This window comes from Apus apus, chromosome 13 (assembly GCF_020740795.1).
Source record: "Apus apus isolate bApuApu2 chromosome 13, bApuApu2.pri.cur, whole genome shotgun sequence".
Classification (NCBI taxonomy): Eukaryota; Metazoa; Chordata; class Aves; order Apodiformes; family Apodidae; genus Apus; species Apus apus.
Genome location: NC_067294.1, coordinates 1,392,582 through 1,412,580, shown reverse-complemented (window position 1 = coordinate 1,412,580; position 19,999 = coordinate 1,392,582). Strand labels below are relative to the sequence as shown.

Sequence of the window (19,999 nt, the reverse complement as noted above, 5' to 3'; positions counted from 1 at the left end):
AGATTCGCAGATAAACCAACCCCCCTGCAGTAAATACACAAGGAGCAGATCAAAGCCTCTGCTCTTCATGTGTTTTGCTGCAGGCTCGGGGCGGGGAAGGCTGAAGACACCGCAACTGTCACATCCCGGGCTGTCACCTGTCCCGTCTGGCCGTGCTGACACGCCTCTCAGGGGACAAGCCAAGGCTGAAAGGCTGCAGTGAGCCGATGGGAAGGCTTCCCACTCCGAGGAGGGAAGAGCCAGGACTCCTCAGACACCCTCACCGCTGCAGATCCTCCCCGAGGGCTCCCCGAGCCTCTCCCCGAGGGCGAGAGCTCCGGCACAGCCCCGGCACACCGGCAGCTCTCGGGGAAGGCACGGGGTGGCACGCAGCAGACAGGAGATGTGTTTCCTGCTGTTGTTCCCAGCAGTGGTTTCACACCAGGCATCACCCTGCACAGCTCCACCAAGCCAGGTTCCACAGGCAGGGTGGGGAGGTCTCCCTGTGCCCAGGCCCTACAAAGATCAAGAGCAAACAAGAGCCACATCCCACATCCTCCAGAAGGGATGTGGTTTGCTACGAACCCATGCTCACGAGAGCTACAGCAGGGCAGGATCTGTCCCAGGAACCTCTAGTAGATAATCACAGAGTCACAGTTTTGACTGGAAAAGACCTTCAAGATCAAGTCCAACCATGAGCCCAACACTAACCAGTGCTGCTCTGCCCAGAAGAGCCAAGTGCAACCTTGCACACCACTGCTTAAACACACAGCAACAGAACTGTCTGAACAGCAGCCAGACCCTGAGCAGTAAAACAGAAGAATTCAGACAAAGGAGGGGAGAGCCTGATTTGCCATCTAACATGTCCCAACAGCCAAAACTTTGTCCTCAGGAGCAGACATTCATAGCAGCCACTTGGCCTCCAGTGGGTGCCCATGAAAATAACTGACCTTGTTTTCCCAGCTCAAGTTCTCTTTGTGGCTCAGTGTTTTTTTCCACACTTCCCCCCACACCAGGGCTAGGAAGCAGGGAGCCCTGGGATGCCCACAGCATCCCACTGCTGTGCCAACACTTCCAGGGCAGGGCTGTGGGGCAAAGCAATAAATCATCTGCTCACCCAGTACAGCTGCAATTCAGTCTACCTTTTTCAGGTTATTTATTTATGTCCTCCTGCTCCCAGGTTAAAACCGATGGAAAGCCAACACCTTCCAGGTCAAACACTGTTTCTTTCCACTCCCCAACCAGGCAGCCACATCTCATCTACCCACAGCCAGTTCTGGAGATGCTTTTAGCTCTGGCTGTAACTAAATACCCTCAACAACAGCTGCCCATGAGCTCAGCCAAACAAATCCTGTGTTACAGCACAATGGAGGATTCTGTTCACCAAACAGCTCTGCCCAGCAGGGATTTTGTAAGCTTCACAGTAAAAGCAAGATTCATCACTGAAATCCTCACCCAGGTTCAGACACCTGCCCAACACCTGGTGCCACCCCACGGGTGTGACCAAGCCAAGGTGGAACTGGGCCAGGTTCCTACAAACCCTTGTTAAACTATTCCCAGAGGCTGGGCCAGCACATCACGGAGCGAAGTGTCACCTCTGATCCACCCTTCTCCTCCATGGGCTCCACTCCCCAACTGCAGAACAGGGACCACCAGCCCTGCAGAGCTTCCCCAGAGGAAAGCCAGGGTCAGGTGTGCCCACATGGCTGCAGAGCTGGCACAAAGGTCCACGTGTGCTGGGAAGGGGCACAGCACTGTCACACACACATCTGGAAAACCCCCTGGAGTCCTGGGACGACACCGATGCAGAAGGGCAAGACAAACCCGTGGCAGTCAGAAAACATCAACAGTCTCTACTTGCTTATTCATTTCCTTGTGCATCCTTGTGTGAGGCAACCAGCCCATGGAATCCAACAGGTTCTCATGCTGTGGTAAGAAGAGATATGAGAGCAAAGGGGTAAAATGCCTTCAGAGAGGACTAGTTAAGGGGAAGTTTGGAAATCTAAAAAGCTTGGGTGCCCACAAAAGTCCTCATCTCTGCACAGGCACAAAGGATTTATTTTGGTGCTACCCAAGGACCACATTAAAGGCAGCCACAGGGAGATGTGAAAAGTAGGGAATGCAGAAGGACAGGAAGGGAAAGGCTTTGTGAGACCACCAGCACCAAGGGGAATAATGCAAAAACTTTCCTCCAAACATATTTCTGGGACCACGTAATGCCGGCACCGCGCCAGGAGACAAGAGCAGAACGGAAAGTTTCTGGATTCCTGCTGAAGTCACTGCAACTGCCACCCCAGTGACAAGCAGCCCAGTGCCATGGGGAGCCAGCACCACCTCTGGAGCAGGGCCAAGGAAAAGCAGCTCAGCAGCCCCGAGTGGCCAGGGCAGGCAGCAGGGACCCTGCCAGGAGGAGCCCTTCCCAACAGGAAAGTCTGATAGAGCTGCACGTGGCCAACAGCCAGGGAGGACACCATCCCCTCCGTGTCCTCCAGGGGATCCCCAGCTACTGCAGAGTCCTGCCTGCCCTCCCCAGTCTGACCAGCTTCTGCCACCTGAGAGGAACTATCCTGCTGCTACAACACTGCTCAGAAAGATAGGAAAGTCTCATGAAGAAGAGATGCTGCAGTCACTAGTGACCTTTGAAGCCTCCTGCAGCTCCCTGGAACAACCAGAAGTGTGTCAGAGCTGCAGGAATGCCAACAGCAGCAGCTGCAGTAACCCACTGCCTCCTGGGGCTGCAGCAGCTCATGCACAAAGAAGCAACCCCCAGTCAGACCCTCTCACAACCCAGTTCTAGGATTCCTATGACCTTGAGAGCTTCTCACTATATTTACATTTTCAGAAGACAGTGTGACCTCCTGCGCATCCCTACCTGTGCGCCTGCAAAGAGCAGCTGATGGAGACAAAGCTGATGGCCTTGATAAGTATGAACTCATCTGGGTAAGATTCTTAGTGATGGACACTCTAGACTTCAAACAGCTAGATTAGAAATAGGTTTTTCACCTGGTATTTTTCAAGAGAGATTGTGAGAATAAAAAGCACAGGACCTCAGCAACCCACCAGGTTGGGTTTCAGAGTTTTTTAGCAGACAGTTTTCCCAGAGCCCTAAAACCAGCTCGGCTGACAGGCAGGCAGGAGCCCAGCACTCACCAGGAGGCACAAAACCTCCCACATGACAATCAACGTTAACAGAAGCATCACAACTTCCAAAAAGAGGGACCATGGTCTCCAAGCCCTTACCTTGCTATCCAGCTTCTTCATAGTCACCAGGTCCAAGGACTTGAGCGAGTGGCCAGTGGGGGTGATGAAGTAGAGGCAGACGTGGATCCTCGTGTCGTGATAGTTGAAGAGCGACCGTCGGATCTTCAGCTCCTCTTGCAAATAGTTTTCAAACTGCGTATCAATGTACTCAACGATGGGCCTGTAACTAAAACCGTACAATTAGCAACCCAGATACTGGAGCTCAAGATTAAATGGTTGGAAGGAGTTCTCCTAGACATACCATGGTATTATTTAAAAAGTAGTTATGAGGCTCAAACAATTCAACCTTGCAACAGGCCAAGCGTGGCATTTACACACAGACCTTATAGTCCAAAGGTTGCTGGAGTCTCCTGAGGCTGCAACTGTGAAGTCTGAGGACACTGGAGCATGGAAAGATGACTACTTTCAGAGATCAAACTTTGCCCAGATCTCAGGGCTGAGCCATCTGGCTGTAGCAATGCAACATGACCAAGGAGAGACCTTGGAGTCGCAGAAAGCCTTTACCTGGGGCTTGAGCAAGATGTTTGTGTAATTAAATGAGACAGCTCCAGAGACACCGATCACTGCCAGAACAGATGATTCCCAGCCCTGCACTGAGGAGAGCCTGTTAGCTGCTCATGCTCCTGGATGACACCATTCTCTGCTGGAAAGACCTCCTATGACATCTCTTTCTGGCTCCTCACCCAACTCCCTCTACACTTTGTCCCCAGCACCAGAGCCAACACAGGGCTCTACCCCATTGACAGAAAGACCAACACCTCCCCTGTGACCCCGCAGCAGGGCTGCGGGCAGCTCAGGTCCAAGCATCAGAGGCAGGCCCAGGAACACCAAGCAGGGAGCACGGCACCTTTCATCCTTATTGATCTGATCCCCAAATCCAACTGCATCCACGATGGTCAGCTTCAGGTGGACGTTGCTCTCCTGCAGGTCGTAGGTGCGTGGCCGCAAGCGAACCACGCTCTCGTAGTGACTGGCCTCCTCTGTCTCAAACGTGGTGTTGAACAGGGTGTTCATGAGTGTCGACTTCCCAATGCCAGTCTCACCTAGGAGGGAGAAATGACCAGCTCACTGCAGCACGGATTTGTCACAGGTACTTCAAAGAACAGTAATTACAGAGCAGAACCAAATTATCCTGTGAAAGGCTAGTGCCAATTGCTTGTGGACAGACATGCAATTGTCACAAAGGGAACTGCATTCTTGAAGGTCACCCATGCTTAGCACAAAGCCAACACGGAGCTCTTTGGTCTCATCTCCCCAGTGAGGACCATGCAGCCCAGTCCAACACACTGCCTTTCCCTCCATGAACCCTGACCTGGGTGGGATCCTGCACCAGAGAAGCTGGGGCGAGTAAAGTTTTAGAAGAGTCCTTAAGAGTCTTCAGATGGGAAGGAGTAAAACTCAGCTGCTCCTACTGACAAGGAGTATCTGGGTCTGTTGGTGGCTGTCCCAAACCAGCAAGGGCTCCAGGTGACTCTGCAGATGGCATGGAGCAGGGGGTGTTTGGTGTGCTGTGGAGGGGACAGCTCACAACCAGGATTCCTCTCTCTTCTTTCTGAGAGACTCCTGACTTACAGGCTGCTCTGCCACCTTCTCTCTTGGCTTTATCTTGCCACTGAAATCTCCAGGGACCTGCCTTTTTTGGGAGTGGAGACCTCTGTGAGGAGGGGACCTGGGGCCCTGTTGCAGTGCAGAGACAGCTCTGGACCTGCTGGGACAACTTGCCATCAGACTGAGAAACCTTGTCACAGCAGAAAAGACCCTGGATGGAGGTTTCATGACTTCCCTGTACAGCTGAACTTTGGTCTGCCTGGAAGCCTTGAAGCAGCTTGTCCCTCTTCCACTGCCTCAGCCCTGCAGTCCCACACGTCCCACTAATAACTTTGGAAGGACTAAACCCCTCCTGCTGTGACCCTTTCCCCCCATCCCCACAGCAGCTACGGCAGCCTGGGCCCCGTGGCTCCCGCTCCCCTCAGGAAGCACCACAAGCTCTGCCTGAGGCGCTCGGTGCTGCCAGGACCCTGCTCGGGACACACACTCTCCAGGATGGTCCCATTCTGCACAGACATGTCACAGGCAGCATGTCAATGCTTTGAGATGACAGGGCCAACCTGCACAGCAAACAGAACTTGTCCAAATGGAGACAATAAGCAACAAACTCTCCCATCACATCAGGCTTGAGCTTCCACAGGCACCCAAACCACAGCAGCAAGGCAGCAGCTGCCAGGCAGAGCAGGAGGTGCTGCTCTGCCCTGAGGAGCTCCAGCTGCACTGGGAGAACTGGCAACCCAGCCCAGGTGATGGGTGTTTGCAATGCAGCTGGTTTCATCTCATCCTGCTCTTGATTCCTGCAGCTTTCCTTTAGCATTGCTGCTTCCCTTGAGGCTGCCCTGTTGCCCCATAATTCACGCCAGATCAGCCAAGGGGAGACAAGAACATTGTTTTGAGGAAAACACAGTGAAACCAATACTACATATCTGTATCTATAAATGCTACACAACATCTGTGACACAGAGGTCAAAGCATGACCACGTCTTCAGAGGCCACATTCCACAGGGCATTTTTACCACAGCCCTCAGCAGAGCCCTGTGCTGGAGCACTGCAGCAGGGCACTTCTGAGCCATCTTCATCTTCCCAGTAGTTAAAAAAAACTTCTGCCAAATCGAGCCTCTGAGACACGCAGAGGGAAGGAACACAGGGTCAAGAGGAGACGGCAGAGACACTTGGTAGGGAGAGAATAGTTCTTGGCAGTAGGGAGAGAAGAGTCCTTGGAGAACCAGTAGGGGCAAGATTAGAAATTTCCCATCTGTAGCCCCCCCCCATTACAACAGCCTTTGAAGGACACCTGAGATGCATCACAAACCAAGCTGCATCCCAGAATATTTGGCTCACAGGCTGCCTGTGAGCCAGAAAGGCTCTGAATTGCTGCTCCTGGTGACTGAACAAGACTGCTGTTTTCCAGAGTGGCCTACAAGAGGCCCTGTCTATACTCCTTATTCACCACACACAACCCTACTGGCCAAGGGAGTGGAGAGGGAAAAATCCAAGGAAAGGTCCTTCTAATCCCTGCTCCTTTCCCAGGCATTGTGCTCTCCTTGGGCACAGCCAGCCTTCCACAGAGTGCAGCCCCTGGCTGAACCCAGCCACCTCTGAGGAGCCCTTCAGTGGATGTGCTGATGGGGTGAGCAAGTTCCTGCTGGAGGGATGTGCCATGTCTGCTGCTAAGGGGCTGGGGCCTTCTCCTCCTTCAAGCACAACCATAAATACCATGTGGTGCTCAGCAAGGGCAGAGGTACACACTGCCTCCTGCCAGCTCTGGGGAAGAGTTGTGCAAGAGTTAAAACCAGCCTGGTGCTCTAGATTAACCTGAAAGCAAAGTCATATAGAAAAGCCACCAGTGATGCAAGCCCAGTCTTCAGTTCAGTTGTAGGCACAGCTGGGAGCAGGAACTGGCAAACAGGGGTGCAGGGTTGTTTGTTGGGTTTGTGGGGTTTTTTTGAAAAAAAAACCAACAAAACAACTGTGGCATTTTTTTCCCCTGCATCACAAACAATATGGGCAGACGAGAATGCAGGAGTATCCATTCTGATGTCCTCAGGAACAACATTAATTAAAAGCATATTGCCCTCTGCTGCAATTACCCTTCTGCTAAGGAAGAAGTCTATGAGGTTCAACTCTAATTTCAGCCCCTTCACTTGTGGTCTGGTCTGGACCTCATACACAACACAACAAGCAGCCAAACGACAATAATGCTTTTCTCATCACCGGCAGGAACTGGTTTCTAAGCACTGCCAGCATCGCCTGCTAGATCGTGTCAATACCAAAGTGAAAAAAACAAGAATATAAGGAAGTTATTTTAAAGTCAGGCTCTCATGCCTGCTCACAGCTCACAAGATAAACACTTTACCATCAATAGAACCATGAGCACTCTCTCGGCCTTGCCCAGCACAGAGATGGTCATGCTTCAAACCCTGTGACTCACCCTGGGAAAGCACCAGCCGGGCACAGCTCAGCTCCAAACCTCTTACCCCTGGCTTTGGGGTGCAGACATGCCCTCAGAAAGGCCTGAGTTACCACCAGCAGCTCTCAGCTAACCCATGGGGCATCTGCCTGCACCTACTTGGACACCATATTCCCTGAGAAGCTGCCTGTGCCAGCCACCCCGCTTTGCAAAAGGAATATTTAACTTGGCACACGCAGTCTTCCCTTAATCCTTCCGACTGCAAAGCTACTGCAGGGGAGGAGATGGTGGTGGAAGCTCCTCTGGTTCAACCCACAAGGCTCAGGCACTCGGAGCTTCTGCACCAGTAGCTCAGCACAGAGCCAAACAGTCCCACAGCCCTTTCCTCCCCCCGACACCTCACCCAGAGGCAGAAAGTTGATATTTTCAAGCTTTTCCCAAAATTCTCTGTAATTTTGGGCAATGATCCCAAAGGGCTCCAGTTCACTGAAATTATTATGCATTTTTTTAGGAGAGCCAGGCATTTCTGAACTGCTAGAAGTTACTGCTGGGGCCCATGGGGCAGCAGGACAGCCAGAAATGCTGGTCCCAGCCTCCCAGCCCAGCCCAGGTCTGTCTGCCGAGCGCGGTGCTCACCCACACAGAGGATGTTGAAGCTGAAGCCTTGGGTGACAGACTTGCTGACCAGCTGGTCGGGGAGACTGTCGAAGCCCACATGGCCCCCCAGGGAAAGGTTCCTCTTCTCTTCATTCTGCAAGGGAGAAGAAATCAGATGAGCAGAACTGTGCTGAGGTGGCAAGTCAGAGACACGAGACACAAGAGGAACCACCAAGTCCATGAAAGTACCACCCCCCCCCCGGGCAGAGCCACTGACAAAGACCCCAACACTGCCCATGAGAGCTTGTGTTTCAGCAGGGCACAGCACAAACCCTGCAACAGCCACCGCCAACAGAAAAGAGAGGGGAAAATACTAATTTTAATGGGGACCTGGGAGAACCAAGCTGCCAGGCTGCAAAGAAAAGAAAACACTGGCACGAGCTCCAACTACGTGCAGCTGGGAGAGATTAGCCAAGGAAAACCCACCACCGTGTGTTTCAGCAGTCATCTCTCCTCAGTCGTTTTTATTTTATTTTCTTAAACCCTCCAGCACTGAATTCAGCTTGACAGACTCTGCATTTTCCTCCCAAGCACTTGGTTTGTTTCCCTTTGCTCTTCCCATATCGCACGTTCCCACTTGCTCGGGCGTCCAGGGTTGCTGGTCACAGGCAGGGCGAGGAACCCTCCTGCTTTACCATCTGTGACCACACAGTTTTCCACTGTTTCTCTGCTGTCGCTGTTCCTGCCTCCCCCACATGCACTTCGTTCTTCCTTCTGTCTCCTCCCTCCCCCTGGAAGCTGATCACCTGTAGGAAGCTTTGCTGAGAAAATGAGACAATAAATGTCCGAGGAGACAAGAGGTCTGTGCTCTGTGTTACACAGAAAGGCTGCCCGGGTCAGCTGCGAGGTCCAGAAGGGAGTTGACAGAAGGGTCATTTCTCTACTATTCAAAAACAGGACAGTTTGGATTTGCACAAATATTTCAACAGATGTTGCCACCCCTCAACACAACCAAGCCTGGGACTGCAGCACCATCCACCCCTGCAGCCTCTCAAACACTCTTCCCCTTCCACAGAGAAGCAAGGACACAGGATTTTGGAGCATGAATCACTCACCCTCATAGCTCCTTTGGTAAAGGACTCTGTTTTAATTCATCACCAGTGCACAGTGAAAGATGAGGATGGAAAAAGCCCTTTGCCAGGCCCTGGTTCTTCTGCCTGTCCCTGACAATTAGGACTTGCTGTCCCAGCACTACGCCTGCGAGCCAAGAGCCCACCCTGAGAGGAGCCCAAGCCCAAGCTGGCTGCCAAACTTCAAATGAACTCAAGAGGAAAAGAAAATAAAGGACCTGATAAGCCTTGTGTATTGCTCAGGGCCTGCAATAAGACTGCTAACAAAACACAAACCTTTGTTCAACTGCACCTCGAGTCCCAGGCTCCTTTGGCTCTGCCTCTGGTAGAACAAATATTCTCAGCCTTGTAAAACAAACCATTTAAGCCACAAGAACAACTGGTGAAGCAGCTCCCATCCCTCACGTGCAAACCTTCAGGCTCTCCTGGCTAGCATTTCTTACCAGCTTTCAGATGATTGTAGCCCAAGGGACAACCCAGACAGAAACCCAACCAAAGGGTGGCTGATCCTGCCATCGATCCCGCTCCCCAGCTAAAGGAAGCAGCAATCTTTTAAAGCTCTCCTCTGGGAGGGATGGCGTCAATTAAGGTTTTGAGGTGGGCAGGAGTTCAGGTGAATTTAAAAGGTCCCCTAAGACAAGGAAACCTCCAAGTTAAACTTTTTTCCATTCATCTGTCCCTGCAGAGGTGCTAAAGCTCTGGCTGACACCTCTGGGGGGCCAGACCTCAGCTGCAGAACCAGTCCTGGCACCCAGGGAGTCTGTGCTGATCCAGGCAGCCCAACTCCGAGCTATGGATCCAGCATGGAATGGTGCAGCAGTGCTGGGAAAGGGAACTCGGGCAACCATGTGCTGGGAAAGGGCTCAGAGTGCACAGGGTTATTTTTCTTCTTGAAGAGGAGACTCTCACAAGGCACAGGAAGGCTCTGAGAGCTCAAGGGGCTTCCTCGGGCTCCCAGCCCCTCAGCCCCCACTTCTCCTCTTCTCCCTGCCCCTCCAAACCACCACCCTGCAGAGCTTAAAATGCCACTTCCCAGGACTGCAAGGTGGTGACAGCCAAGCAAGCCTTTCCCACAGAAAGCCACCGAGTTTGATGGCAGCACTTTGTGTCTTTTCATTTGAAAGAATAAACAAAAACAAGCAAACAAACACAAACCAGAAGCCTGGGATGACATTTTGGAAGGGAAATAAATAAAGGCTGCCGATGGCTATGATTAGGCTGAGCATGCCCGAGGCTGGCAGGAGGTTTCCAGGCAACAGGCAGCATCACTGCTCGGGATTTTAAAACAGGCTGGAGCTCAGCAAGGCTGCATTTTAAAATAGGCTCCAGCCAGGCAAGGCTGCTTTCAGAACTCAGTCATGCTTCGGCAGGAGGAAACCCAAATGCACTTGCACAGGGCTTCCTTTTTCTCTCTCTTTTTTTGGCATTTCAGTGCTGTTTGCTATGGGACAGGAATACATTTACTCCAAACTGCTCATCCTCTCTTACAGGTGCTAAACCAACTAAACTTCAGTGAAATATTTTTGTTGGTGACCTTGAAATGCAGAGTTTCCTTTTCTTTCTGCGAGCAGTGATAATAATCTGGTTCAAGTCCAAGAGGCTGCTGATAGCAAAGCAGAAAAGGATTTGCTGTGCTTGCAGGGCGCTCAGCTGCCACTCAACCTCCAAAGGCTTTTGCTATTGTTGCTGTGTTAGGACAAACAATGGCAACAACTGCTGGGAAGCAGTGAGACTAAGAAAATATAGAAAATCTTAAAAAGGTTTATCCTTTTAATTATTTTTTCCCCCTCCCATCCACTGAGCTTACAAACTGGACAACCTCCTGAATACAACCAACTTTCCTGGTCACATGTGTTGAGCTGCCCTGGAGAGGAACCTCCCCACCACCAGCACTTCTTCCTCCATCTACCTGTGACTGATTTGAGAGTCTCACCCCAAACCCTTCTGGCCAGCTCCAGCTATCCCAGGCTAGCTCAAGGACAGCTTGACATGGTTCACCTGCTAGCAAAGGCAACAAGGTCACACTCAGAACTGAATTATTTCCAGCAGAAGCAGCAGCCTTGCAAAGCTCAGCATAATCAATCCAGTATAGAAATGCTGCAATAAATGGGGGCAGCAGTAATGCAACAACGTGGGGTTTTTTTTGTTGTTTTTGTTTTGTTTTGTTTTAAACAAAAGCCAAGAATTTCAGGAGGATGTTTTCCACATCTGGTGCCAGCCCTGCAGGGCAGGAGCAGGCAGGTTCTGTGGCAGAGCTGATGGGATCAGCCACAGCCAGAGCCAGGCAGAAACACAGCCCTGCCCTTTCCAGTTGCCCTGGGCTCTGCAACACTCCTTCCCTCCCCAGCCCCCCACCAGGGGCAGGTACCCCATTTCACAGCCTGGAGACATAACTCTCCTGCTTCTTACCAGGCAAGACCCCATCCTGCAGCTGCACATAACCACTGTCAAGCTTTCCTGGAGCCCACACGGTCATTTTGCAACATGATAATGAGGAGTCTGCGATGCCCCCGAGTGCAGACTGCCCCTGTAAGCAGCTCACACCCCTTCTGGGCCACTAATGGTATCCTGTGATGGGCAGGACCAGGGCTTTACTTGGAGCCTTTGAACATGCCCTTTGAAGATCATCTGAGTCCTGAAGCAGAGAGACAAGGGGCTAATTTGTATTTTGAATCTAGAATTTTGTGGGAAACAAAGGATTCATCGAAAGGTCAGGGCAGAATTTACTTAATTTCAAATCCAAAGTCCTTTAAACATTTCCACAGACGCAGAGTCCGTCAAGGCAACGGGCACAGAAACGGCATCTGAGGGCACGGGCCACGGGAACACCAGCCACCCTGGAGGGACATTGATCTTTGGCTCTGGTGTGACAGCTGCACCACAGGCCCCTTCTCCTGGCATGCAGAGGACAGGCAGCCGTGCCCTTGGAGCACAGATGGCCACGCTCAGCTGAGTGCCACGAGAACTGCAAAGCCCCCTCCAAACACGGTGCTCCAGCCCTGCTGCCAGCACCAGCCCTCAGGCCACGCTCTGCTGGGGCCAAGGATGCTCCTGGGCAGCAGGACAGCCCGCTGGCCCCTGCCTGAGCCACACCAGCACTGCCCAGGGAACCAAAAGTGGCATTTCAAACCCCTACCGGGCTCCTCAGCCCCTGGGCCACGCAGCAGGAGCCTGGGGCTGGGGACACACGTGGCTGCAGGCAGCTGGCCACAAACAACATCCCCAGCAGGCAAGCTGGGTTTTGGTCCTTTATTGCAAGGTGGAGAAACACAGAGAACAAATGCAGATCCCTGTACGAGGGTCAACACGGTGTTCATGGATTAATTAGGCTCTGCCTCATAGACAGAGGGATTAAGAAACCCGTGAGAAGAGGCACAGGCTACAGCACCAACCAGCACGCCCACGAGCCTGCAAAAAACTAAAAGCCTGGTCACAGCTTCTCTCCCTGCAGGCTCTTCATGCCTCACCTCCAAATCAGCATCAGTTTCACTTTGTGTCATTACGTTTTTCAGCAACTTCTGCCAGGAAAAGGGGCTCAATCCCAGCCCGTGCATCCCACAGGGGGCGGCAGCAGCAGCAGGATCAGCTCCACATGCAGCTGCCCCTCAGCTGCACCCTTCCCCCTGCTCCTGCCCCTCTGCTCTTCATTTCTACACCAGGAGCAGCATGGACAGACTGAAACTTGGACAGAAAAGCCCACACTGACATCAGGTGGTTTTAAAATACATATATACATATATATAGATAGAGAGAGAGAAGTATCATGTTTCAAATAATCTCAACAAGAAACACTCTTTGGTGACAGATGCTTTGTTTTCTGCTCCAGACAACCCTGGGTTTTGGTTTCCTGAATGAAGCAGGTGGAAGCACAGAACTAAACAGAAGTGTAACTAAATGCCACAAACCTAAATGGCAATATTTATTTTGAAATGGCAATATTTTTTTTTAAGCTGTGATGTTTATTTTTAGGAAGCAATGTTTATTTTTAATGGTGATATTTGTATTTTTTTAAGAACGTGGCACAATGGGAGCTGTAATGTAAACCCCAGGCCCTGCCACAGCAACTTGTGAATACACCCTGGAGAAACCAAGAGTGAAAACCCCAAGGGCTCAGCTGTCCAGCAGCTAAACCATGACTTGAGTGAAGATTCCTGAGTTCATGCCCTGCGGGACTGCACAGCAGTTCCTGTATGTAAGGTGCCTTTTCCCACTTCTCCAGCCCAACCAAACAGGAGTGAGAAAATTGAAGAGCTGACGCTTTTCAAGGCAAAAGAGTGAAGGGCTACAGGGGAAAAGACAGGGAAACTCAGTCCTTTCTTTCTGCTGAATGAACTCCCGGGCTAAGGACTATTAGATGGGTTCCAGCATCAAAGAACAAGGTTGCACTTTGCAGGCTACTAAGCAGAGATGGCCCAAGAGAGGGAAGGAGACCAGATCTGAGGTTGTCCAGCAGCAGTCAGAGAATGCTGAGCAGAGTAAGCCTTGACAGAGGCCTCAGAGCAGGAAGAGTGACCCCGTGGGTGCCTCTGGCACTGGAAGCACACCTCCAGCTGGGGGTGGCCACTGGAGACAGCACCACCTCTGAGCCTGGAACTGTCTCACCCAAGTGGCACCTAAGCTCACGCAGATCTGCCAAGCGCAAGCACGCATGCAGCTCGGAAGGTTTTCAGCTAATCTTAAGCATGTGCTCAAAATTCCAGATCCCCATTGTGAAGCACTTAATAACAGGCTGGAAGAAGAAGAAAGGAAGGAAAAAAAAATACCAAGCCCAAACCCTACAGAGATAATTTTAGAAGTGGGGTTTGTACCGATTTACCACTGGTCTTACAACAGCAGCCTGCTGTGCTTCAGCTTCTCTGCTGCCTCTCCCCCTGGTGCTGCTCCCATGGCCAAACAGGACACACCAAGCTCCCAGCCCACACTGCAGCCTCCCCCACCAAAAACCTCACACTAAAAAAACCCAAAAACAACCCAACACAATTCCCAGCCCCCTTTAAACCGCTCTCCTAAGAATGCCAAGAATTTTCCCAGACACTCAAGCCTTTATTCATATCCCTCCCGGCTCCCAGCTGCACTCCAGGCAGGCAAAAACATCACTGAAGAAACCAGATATGGAGTCACCACCAAGATATGCCAAACAGAAATGAAAGCCCCTCTGCATGACAGAGGCCAGGAGACTGAAAAGCTGAGCTTTTCTCCTTCAGGGCTAACTAAACATTATGTTGCCTGAAGTGACACCTTTCTGGCCCACTTTTAAGAGCTATTCATAAACCCTGAGAGCATCTCAAAGACCAATGCTCAGCATCTAGGGAAAACAAAAAATTTAAAAAACCCTGGCCCAGTCTCAATGTTTCCCAGTGTCCCATATGCCCCAGGCTGGTTCTGGGGAAGAAAACTGCACATCTGTAAAAATCCAGCTGAACATGCACTGCAGTCACCTCCCCACAAGAAGGTGGACAGGGATTCAAGTGAGAGAAACTCCTTTTCAGGGAGGAACTCCTTAGGCAAAGTCCTTAACTGCCTTCCAGGCTCCAGGTGCCAGAGCAGTGTTTGGATCCACACCTTGTGCTGATATCCCAGCAACAGGCTGGCCAAGGAACCAGCTGGGAGCTGGGATCTGCACACTCCACACAGTCCCCTCCTGCAGCAGCCTGCTCACTGTGGCACCCACCAGCTCTGCTCTGCTTCAGTCTCACCAGCCTCTCCTCCTTAAAAATAAACAAAACAGCCAACAAACTACAAAACACAGAAATTCTAGTCTCATCCGCAGCATCAAATGAACTGGCATGGGCTTAAATTACCATTTTCATGACTTTCAGAGCTAAGGTTGAAGGGAGAGTAAAGCTTATCATCTTTTCTTACACAACCTACAGCCCGGACGATGCATTCCCAACCTGTGAATGCAACATCAGTTTTAATTCTCTGCAAACAGTTTCTGGCTTCAAATCTTCTCTGATTTTTAACACTAAAAGCAAAATTCCCACGTGCTTCCTTCTCTTAAGCTGTTATTTAGCAATTTCCCTAAAACGTTTATGAACGCCTAATGAATTAATTGCGAGTCTTTCTTAATTAAGAAAGGATTAAACATGCATTTTGTCCCTATCACAGGTCCTGGATGGAAGCTGACAAAGCAGCAAAACAGGATTTGCTGGGCATTATGCACACAATGTTTTGCAAACATGAATGTTGCCTTTGAGAATGAGGAAAGCTGGTTAAAAGGGAGAAAACTGTGGAACCAAAAATGAGAGACATTTCCTCCAAAGTGACCTCAAAGGATGAGAAAGTTCAGCTTCTTGTCAGCCTGAGAATTCCATCCCCTATGAGCTATTCAAAACCCAGAAAGCAAAGACCAAAACACAAACAAAACTTTTCCTCCAGTCTGTTTAAAAAGAACCACAAACACAGACAGACAAGAACCCATCAGGCCACCTCCGTTTGCTTCTTTTCAAAACTATTTATGCAGAACATGCTGAGGCTTCTAATGTAATGGAACTTCACAATTAACCCTGACAGGAGACTAATCTTATCACCTTATCTAGTTAGAGACTTTCCCAAGTTCACCCAAGGCAGCAGATGTGTTCCCAGCTTGTGCCCGGCTGACGTGAGCAGCAGGACCTTGTCCCTTCCCCACCATCCTGCCACCAGGACCAGGAGACACTTGGCAAACAAACTGGCCACAGGACAAAGCCAGGAGAGAAACAGAGTGCCTAGCCCCAAGGATTGGCATGGAAAAGGTTTGGGACAGTCTACAAAGAAATGTTGAAGAGGGAAAAAGGATCTGGTCTTACCGAACAAGCCATGCTGGATATCAGCCACCAGAATTATTTGTTTTAGTTACCACTTAAATAAACACAGCTAATTCCCACATATGTTTCCAGAATTTATTGCCTGATTACAATAAATACTATTATTCATTATATTTTTAGGTAAGGGAACAGAGATATAATGGGAACCCAAGAGTTTAGATCACCACTGCATGCTTTTTCCCAGTTTGCCTCCTGCAGCCATCCCACAGCATCTCCACCAACAGCCCTTCCAGCTACTGGACAAGTCTCCTTGTGACACTGCCTGGGAGACACCACAAAAAAGTTCTACATACCACAGCCACTCAGCTCCCAGGGCTAAACCAGAGTTCCTGTGCTTGTAAGCTGACTGACACACATCCTATTAACACATGGCTCCTGGAAGGCTCAGAGTGTATTAGTACAGCATGTCTTTAATCTGGGGACTCAAGGCAAAAGAAAAGAAAAACCTCCATCTGAAGAAGCATCTAGCAAAAAGCTGGAAAAGCTGCTGGTGCTGTGTGGAACTAGAGAAGAAACCTGCATTCACCAACACCAGCTGGAAACACCTCTGCTGCAGAGGACGGCGAGCATTCCTTGTTCTGGCAGCCCTTGTTCAGGCAACCTTTTGGCAGAGCTGAAAGGCAGGATCAACTTGGATTAGGATCCAAGGCCCGGAGCAGCCTGCTAGAGGCAGGGTCTGGCTGAGACACCCAGAGACGTCCTGGCCTGAGCTGCCCCCTGGGCACAGGGCACCTGCAGGAACCCACCTGCAGCTCAACACCACACCCCCAGTCCCTTCTCCAGCACCAACCTGGGCAGCCCTGGCAGCTGCTGGGGAAAGGCTGGGGTTTCTAGCAGGCTCTGGGAACACGCTCCATGCCCTGCCAGGCATGCCTGGACACTGCTTTGCAGGCAGACACGAACTCAGCCGAGCAGAAGCTGAGGGACGTGTCCTGTTGCTCACCTCCAGCAGGAGCCAGCCGATGGCTCAGGGCCCCTGGAGGGCTCTGGAGACATTCCCTGCATGTTTCCTTGCACACGTCATGCAGTGGAGACACGGATCCCCCACAGCCACCAGCCGAGGACAGGAGCAGCCCCAAGCCCCTTGACGGGTGCCCAGCACAGGATCTACCACCCCACAGCTCCCTGAGACAATCTGTGTGACCTGCAGGGCCAGGGATTGTCCCCTCTGCTCCACTCTGGTGAGACCCCCTCTGCAGGGCTGGGCCCAGTTCTGGTACTCAGCACAAGAAAGTCATGGAGCTCTTGGAGAGAGGCCAGAGGAGGGTCACGGAGGTGACCAGAGGGCTGGAGCAGCTCTGCTCTGGAGACAGGCTGGGAGAGTTGGGGTGTTCAGCCTGGAGAAGAGAAGGCTCCAGGGAGACCTTAGAGCACCTTCCAGGGCCTGAAGGGGCTCCAGGAAAGCTGGGGAGGGGCTTGGGACAAGGGCAGGGAGTGACAAGAAAAGGTGTAATGTATTAAAACTGTAAGGGGGGCATTTAGGTTGGGCATTAGGAATAAATTCTTGAGTGTGAGGGTGGTGAGACCCTGGCCCAGGTTGCCCAGGGAAGCTGTGGCTGCCCCATCCCTGGCAGTGTTGAAGGGCAGGTTGGATGGGGCTTGGAGCAGCCTGGGCTGGTGGGAGGTGTCCCTGCCCATGCAGGGGGGTTGGAACTAGATGATCTAAAGGTCCCTTCCACCCCAAACCATTCCATGATTCTATGAACACGGTTTTGAGGCCACATGAGCTGGGGAGGACAAAAGCCCTGAGGCAGCGTGCTCCATGGGAACCTCTTGCTAGCTGTCTGACTTCTCTGGAATTTCACATGTGTGGGAGACCCGACGCTTTTTGGCTTTGCAAAGGAATCCAAACATCTAAACAGAGTGGTGCTTCCACAACCCTGACCCCACAGGCCCTGGTCAGCCTGCAGGCCAAGAGCAACCACCAGAGATGTATCCAAGAAAGCTGTGGTTCCCACTGTCCCCGTTCTCCCTCTCTGAGAACCTCCACCATCACCTCATTTTGGAGGGTGCCCTGTCCCTGCCTGGCTCCACTGTTTGCATCCCAGTGTCACAAGCTGGGGGCGAGCATGGCCTCCTCCACCAGAGGAGAGGCTCTGGATGGAAAGCACATGGCTGGCACTGAGGAGAAGCAGCACTTTCAGTATTATCTTTTTCCCATTTGAGCTGTTCGAGGGGCAGACAGAGGTGGGCTCTCCAACTCACCTCTTAAGATACATGAATACAAATTCAAAGCTCCAGGTACAAACCCAGAGCTCACTGCAGCTACACAGAAGTGGGGGAGAAACAAGCAGGCCATGCATCCATCACAACACAAAGATGGGACAGGAGAATATAAGGGTTGCAGCAGATCTGGAACAAGCCGGGCAGCTTCTCCCATCCACAGCCTGAAATGTGCCTAGGACATGTTCTGCATAATCCAAGTGAATCACTTGGATGTGCCCCTACCCCAGGCAGGCGGGGTGGAAAGAGGGTGCCCACACCCTGCGCCTCTCCCTCCGTCCCGTGGCCTCCCAAATTCCTCCTCTTCATTGCACAACCCGGGAAAAGCCAATTCAGCATCGTGCCATTTCTTCCCCTCCCAACCTCCCAGCCAAAGCAGCACGAGGAGGAGCAGAGGATGCTGAGGAACATCCTGGTGGTGCCTCGAGAGGCCGGGGGCACCCGGAGACGGGGCCGCGTCTCTCCCCGCAGCTGGCGACAGCGCTGGGATTCTGCCCCAGCAGATAATATTTAGGGAGCCTTTGGCCTCCCAGCAAGGCTGCAGACCGGCTGGCAGCTGCCATCACGGCCCCGACCAGCCCTGACAGGCTGAAAGGGAGTTATTCTTCAGCCCGGGGGTGTTCTGGCGAGGCAGAGGGCAGGGCGGCAGCCGCAGCTCGGCGCCCGCTGCCGTTCCGAGGGACCCGAGCAGCTCCGGAGCTCCCACGCAGGACAACACGTTGCATCTCTGCTGTGAGAGGAAGAGAGGCTCCGGATTCACCCACAGCAACACAGCAGGGAAGGAAACCACAGACACACACACTCACTCACAAAAATCTTTTTCTGTGCAGCTCCCAGAACATACATTGAAAATAAGTGTTGGAGCGCGCCGGACTGTGGTTGAGCTAATTGGTGCTGCGGTTGGGACAGTCAGAGCTTCCTGCATGAGCAGAAACGAGCCTCCCGGGGCTCAGAGAGGCAACCACCAATTTGTCTCCTCCAGTGGAAGACTGTTTTCCCCATCCCTCCTTCCCAAAAAAGCACACACTATGGGCAGAGGAGCTGGCCAGGGCCGGGAGGGAAAGGGCTGCTCCCGCTGGGCTGGTTTCCTGGTGCCTGTTACCAGCCTGGAGAAAAATCTGTCACTGCTGTTCCACACTGCATGGGGGATCACTTGAATTTTTCCAGGCTAAAAGGTAAAATAATGGAACGACAAAAACAGACATGGAAATTTAACCCTGGAACTTCCAAACCGTGCCACTGGCTGGGCAAAGATCCATGACACAGGGGGAATGCCAGAATCCAAAGAAACCCCAGTTTCCACTGGAATTGAGCCATGGAAACATTTTCCTTGAGAGTCTGATTAAAAGAAAATGTAAGCCCATGCTTAGGACCTGCAGTGATAAGACTTGTAGCAACTGCTCTGCCCTAGGCAGGGCACACTAAGCTGTTCTCAGCCCACCCCCCTGCCCAGGTATGACCCCAGCCCCTCACACCGAGCAGCAGGTTTACACTGTGCAGTTAACCAGAGGAAACATGAGCTTACAGAAAGCAGCAGCAACACATGAAGTTTATCACAACCAGGCAGCTCTAGAGCAGCAGTACCACTTCAAGGTCCCTCTTGTCCCCCAGAGCTGGCAGCAGGTCCCAGGAAGGCAGTGGTGGGCACACAGGCAATGCTCACCCCAGGCTGCCAAACTGGCCAGAGCCCCACAGCTCAGCAGCTCACTGCGACAAAAAAATGCATTGTCTCTTTCCAGTGAGAATGATGTTATTCAGCTTTCCTCTAGGTAACGTGGCGTTTTTTCTGGCAAGATCTAAGGAGCACTAATTTACAGTAGAGCTACCAGTCAAAGCCCAGCCACCCATCAGGAACACGCAGGGTCATCTCAGCAGCCACAGCTACGTGCCTGCACCCAGCGCTGCCTTCACTGGGCACCAGTGTCCTCAAATCCCTTCCGTGCTCAATGTCACAGCACACACACAAAGCAATCAGCCACGACGTTTTCAAAGCTATAGCACCATAATGGTTACATTCTTACCTCAGCCCACCTTGAGGCTGAGGA

General features: G+C 51.8%; 1 protein-coding gene across 7 annotated transcripts in view; it reads right to left on the bottom strand.

The window, feature by feature from the left end:
- SEPTIN8 (septin 8) overlaps positions 1-19,999 on the bottom strand; it is a 40,365-nt gene that overhangs the window by 17,506 nt on the left and 2,860 nt on the right. For 4 of the 7 annotated variants that reach the window (XM_051631171.1, XM_051631172.1, XM_051631174.1 and 1 more), the window contains exons 2-4: positions 7,835-7,949; positions 4,088-4,283; positions 3,220-3,406 (exon numbers count right to left, since the gene is read on the bottom strand). In XM_051631171.1, the coding sequence (XP_051487131.1) occupies positions 3,220-3,406; positions 4,088-4,283; positions 7,835-7,949 (498 nt within the window). The other 3 variants (XM_051631176.1, XM_051631173.1, XM_051631177.1) reach the window with 3 other exon arrangements.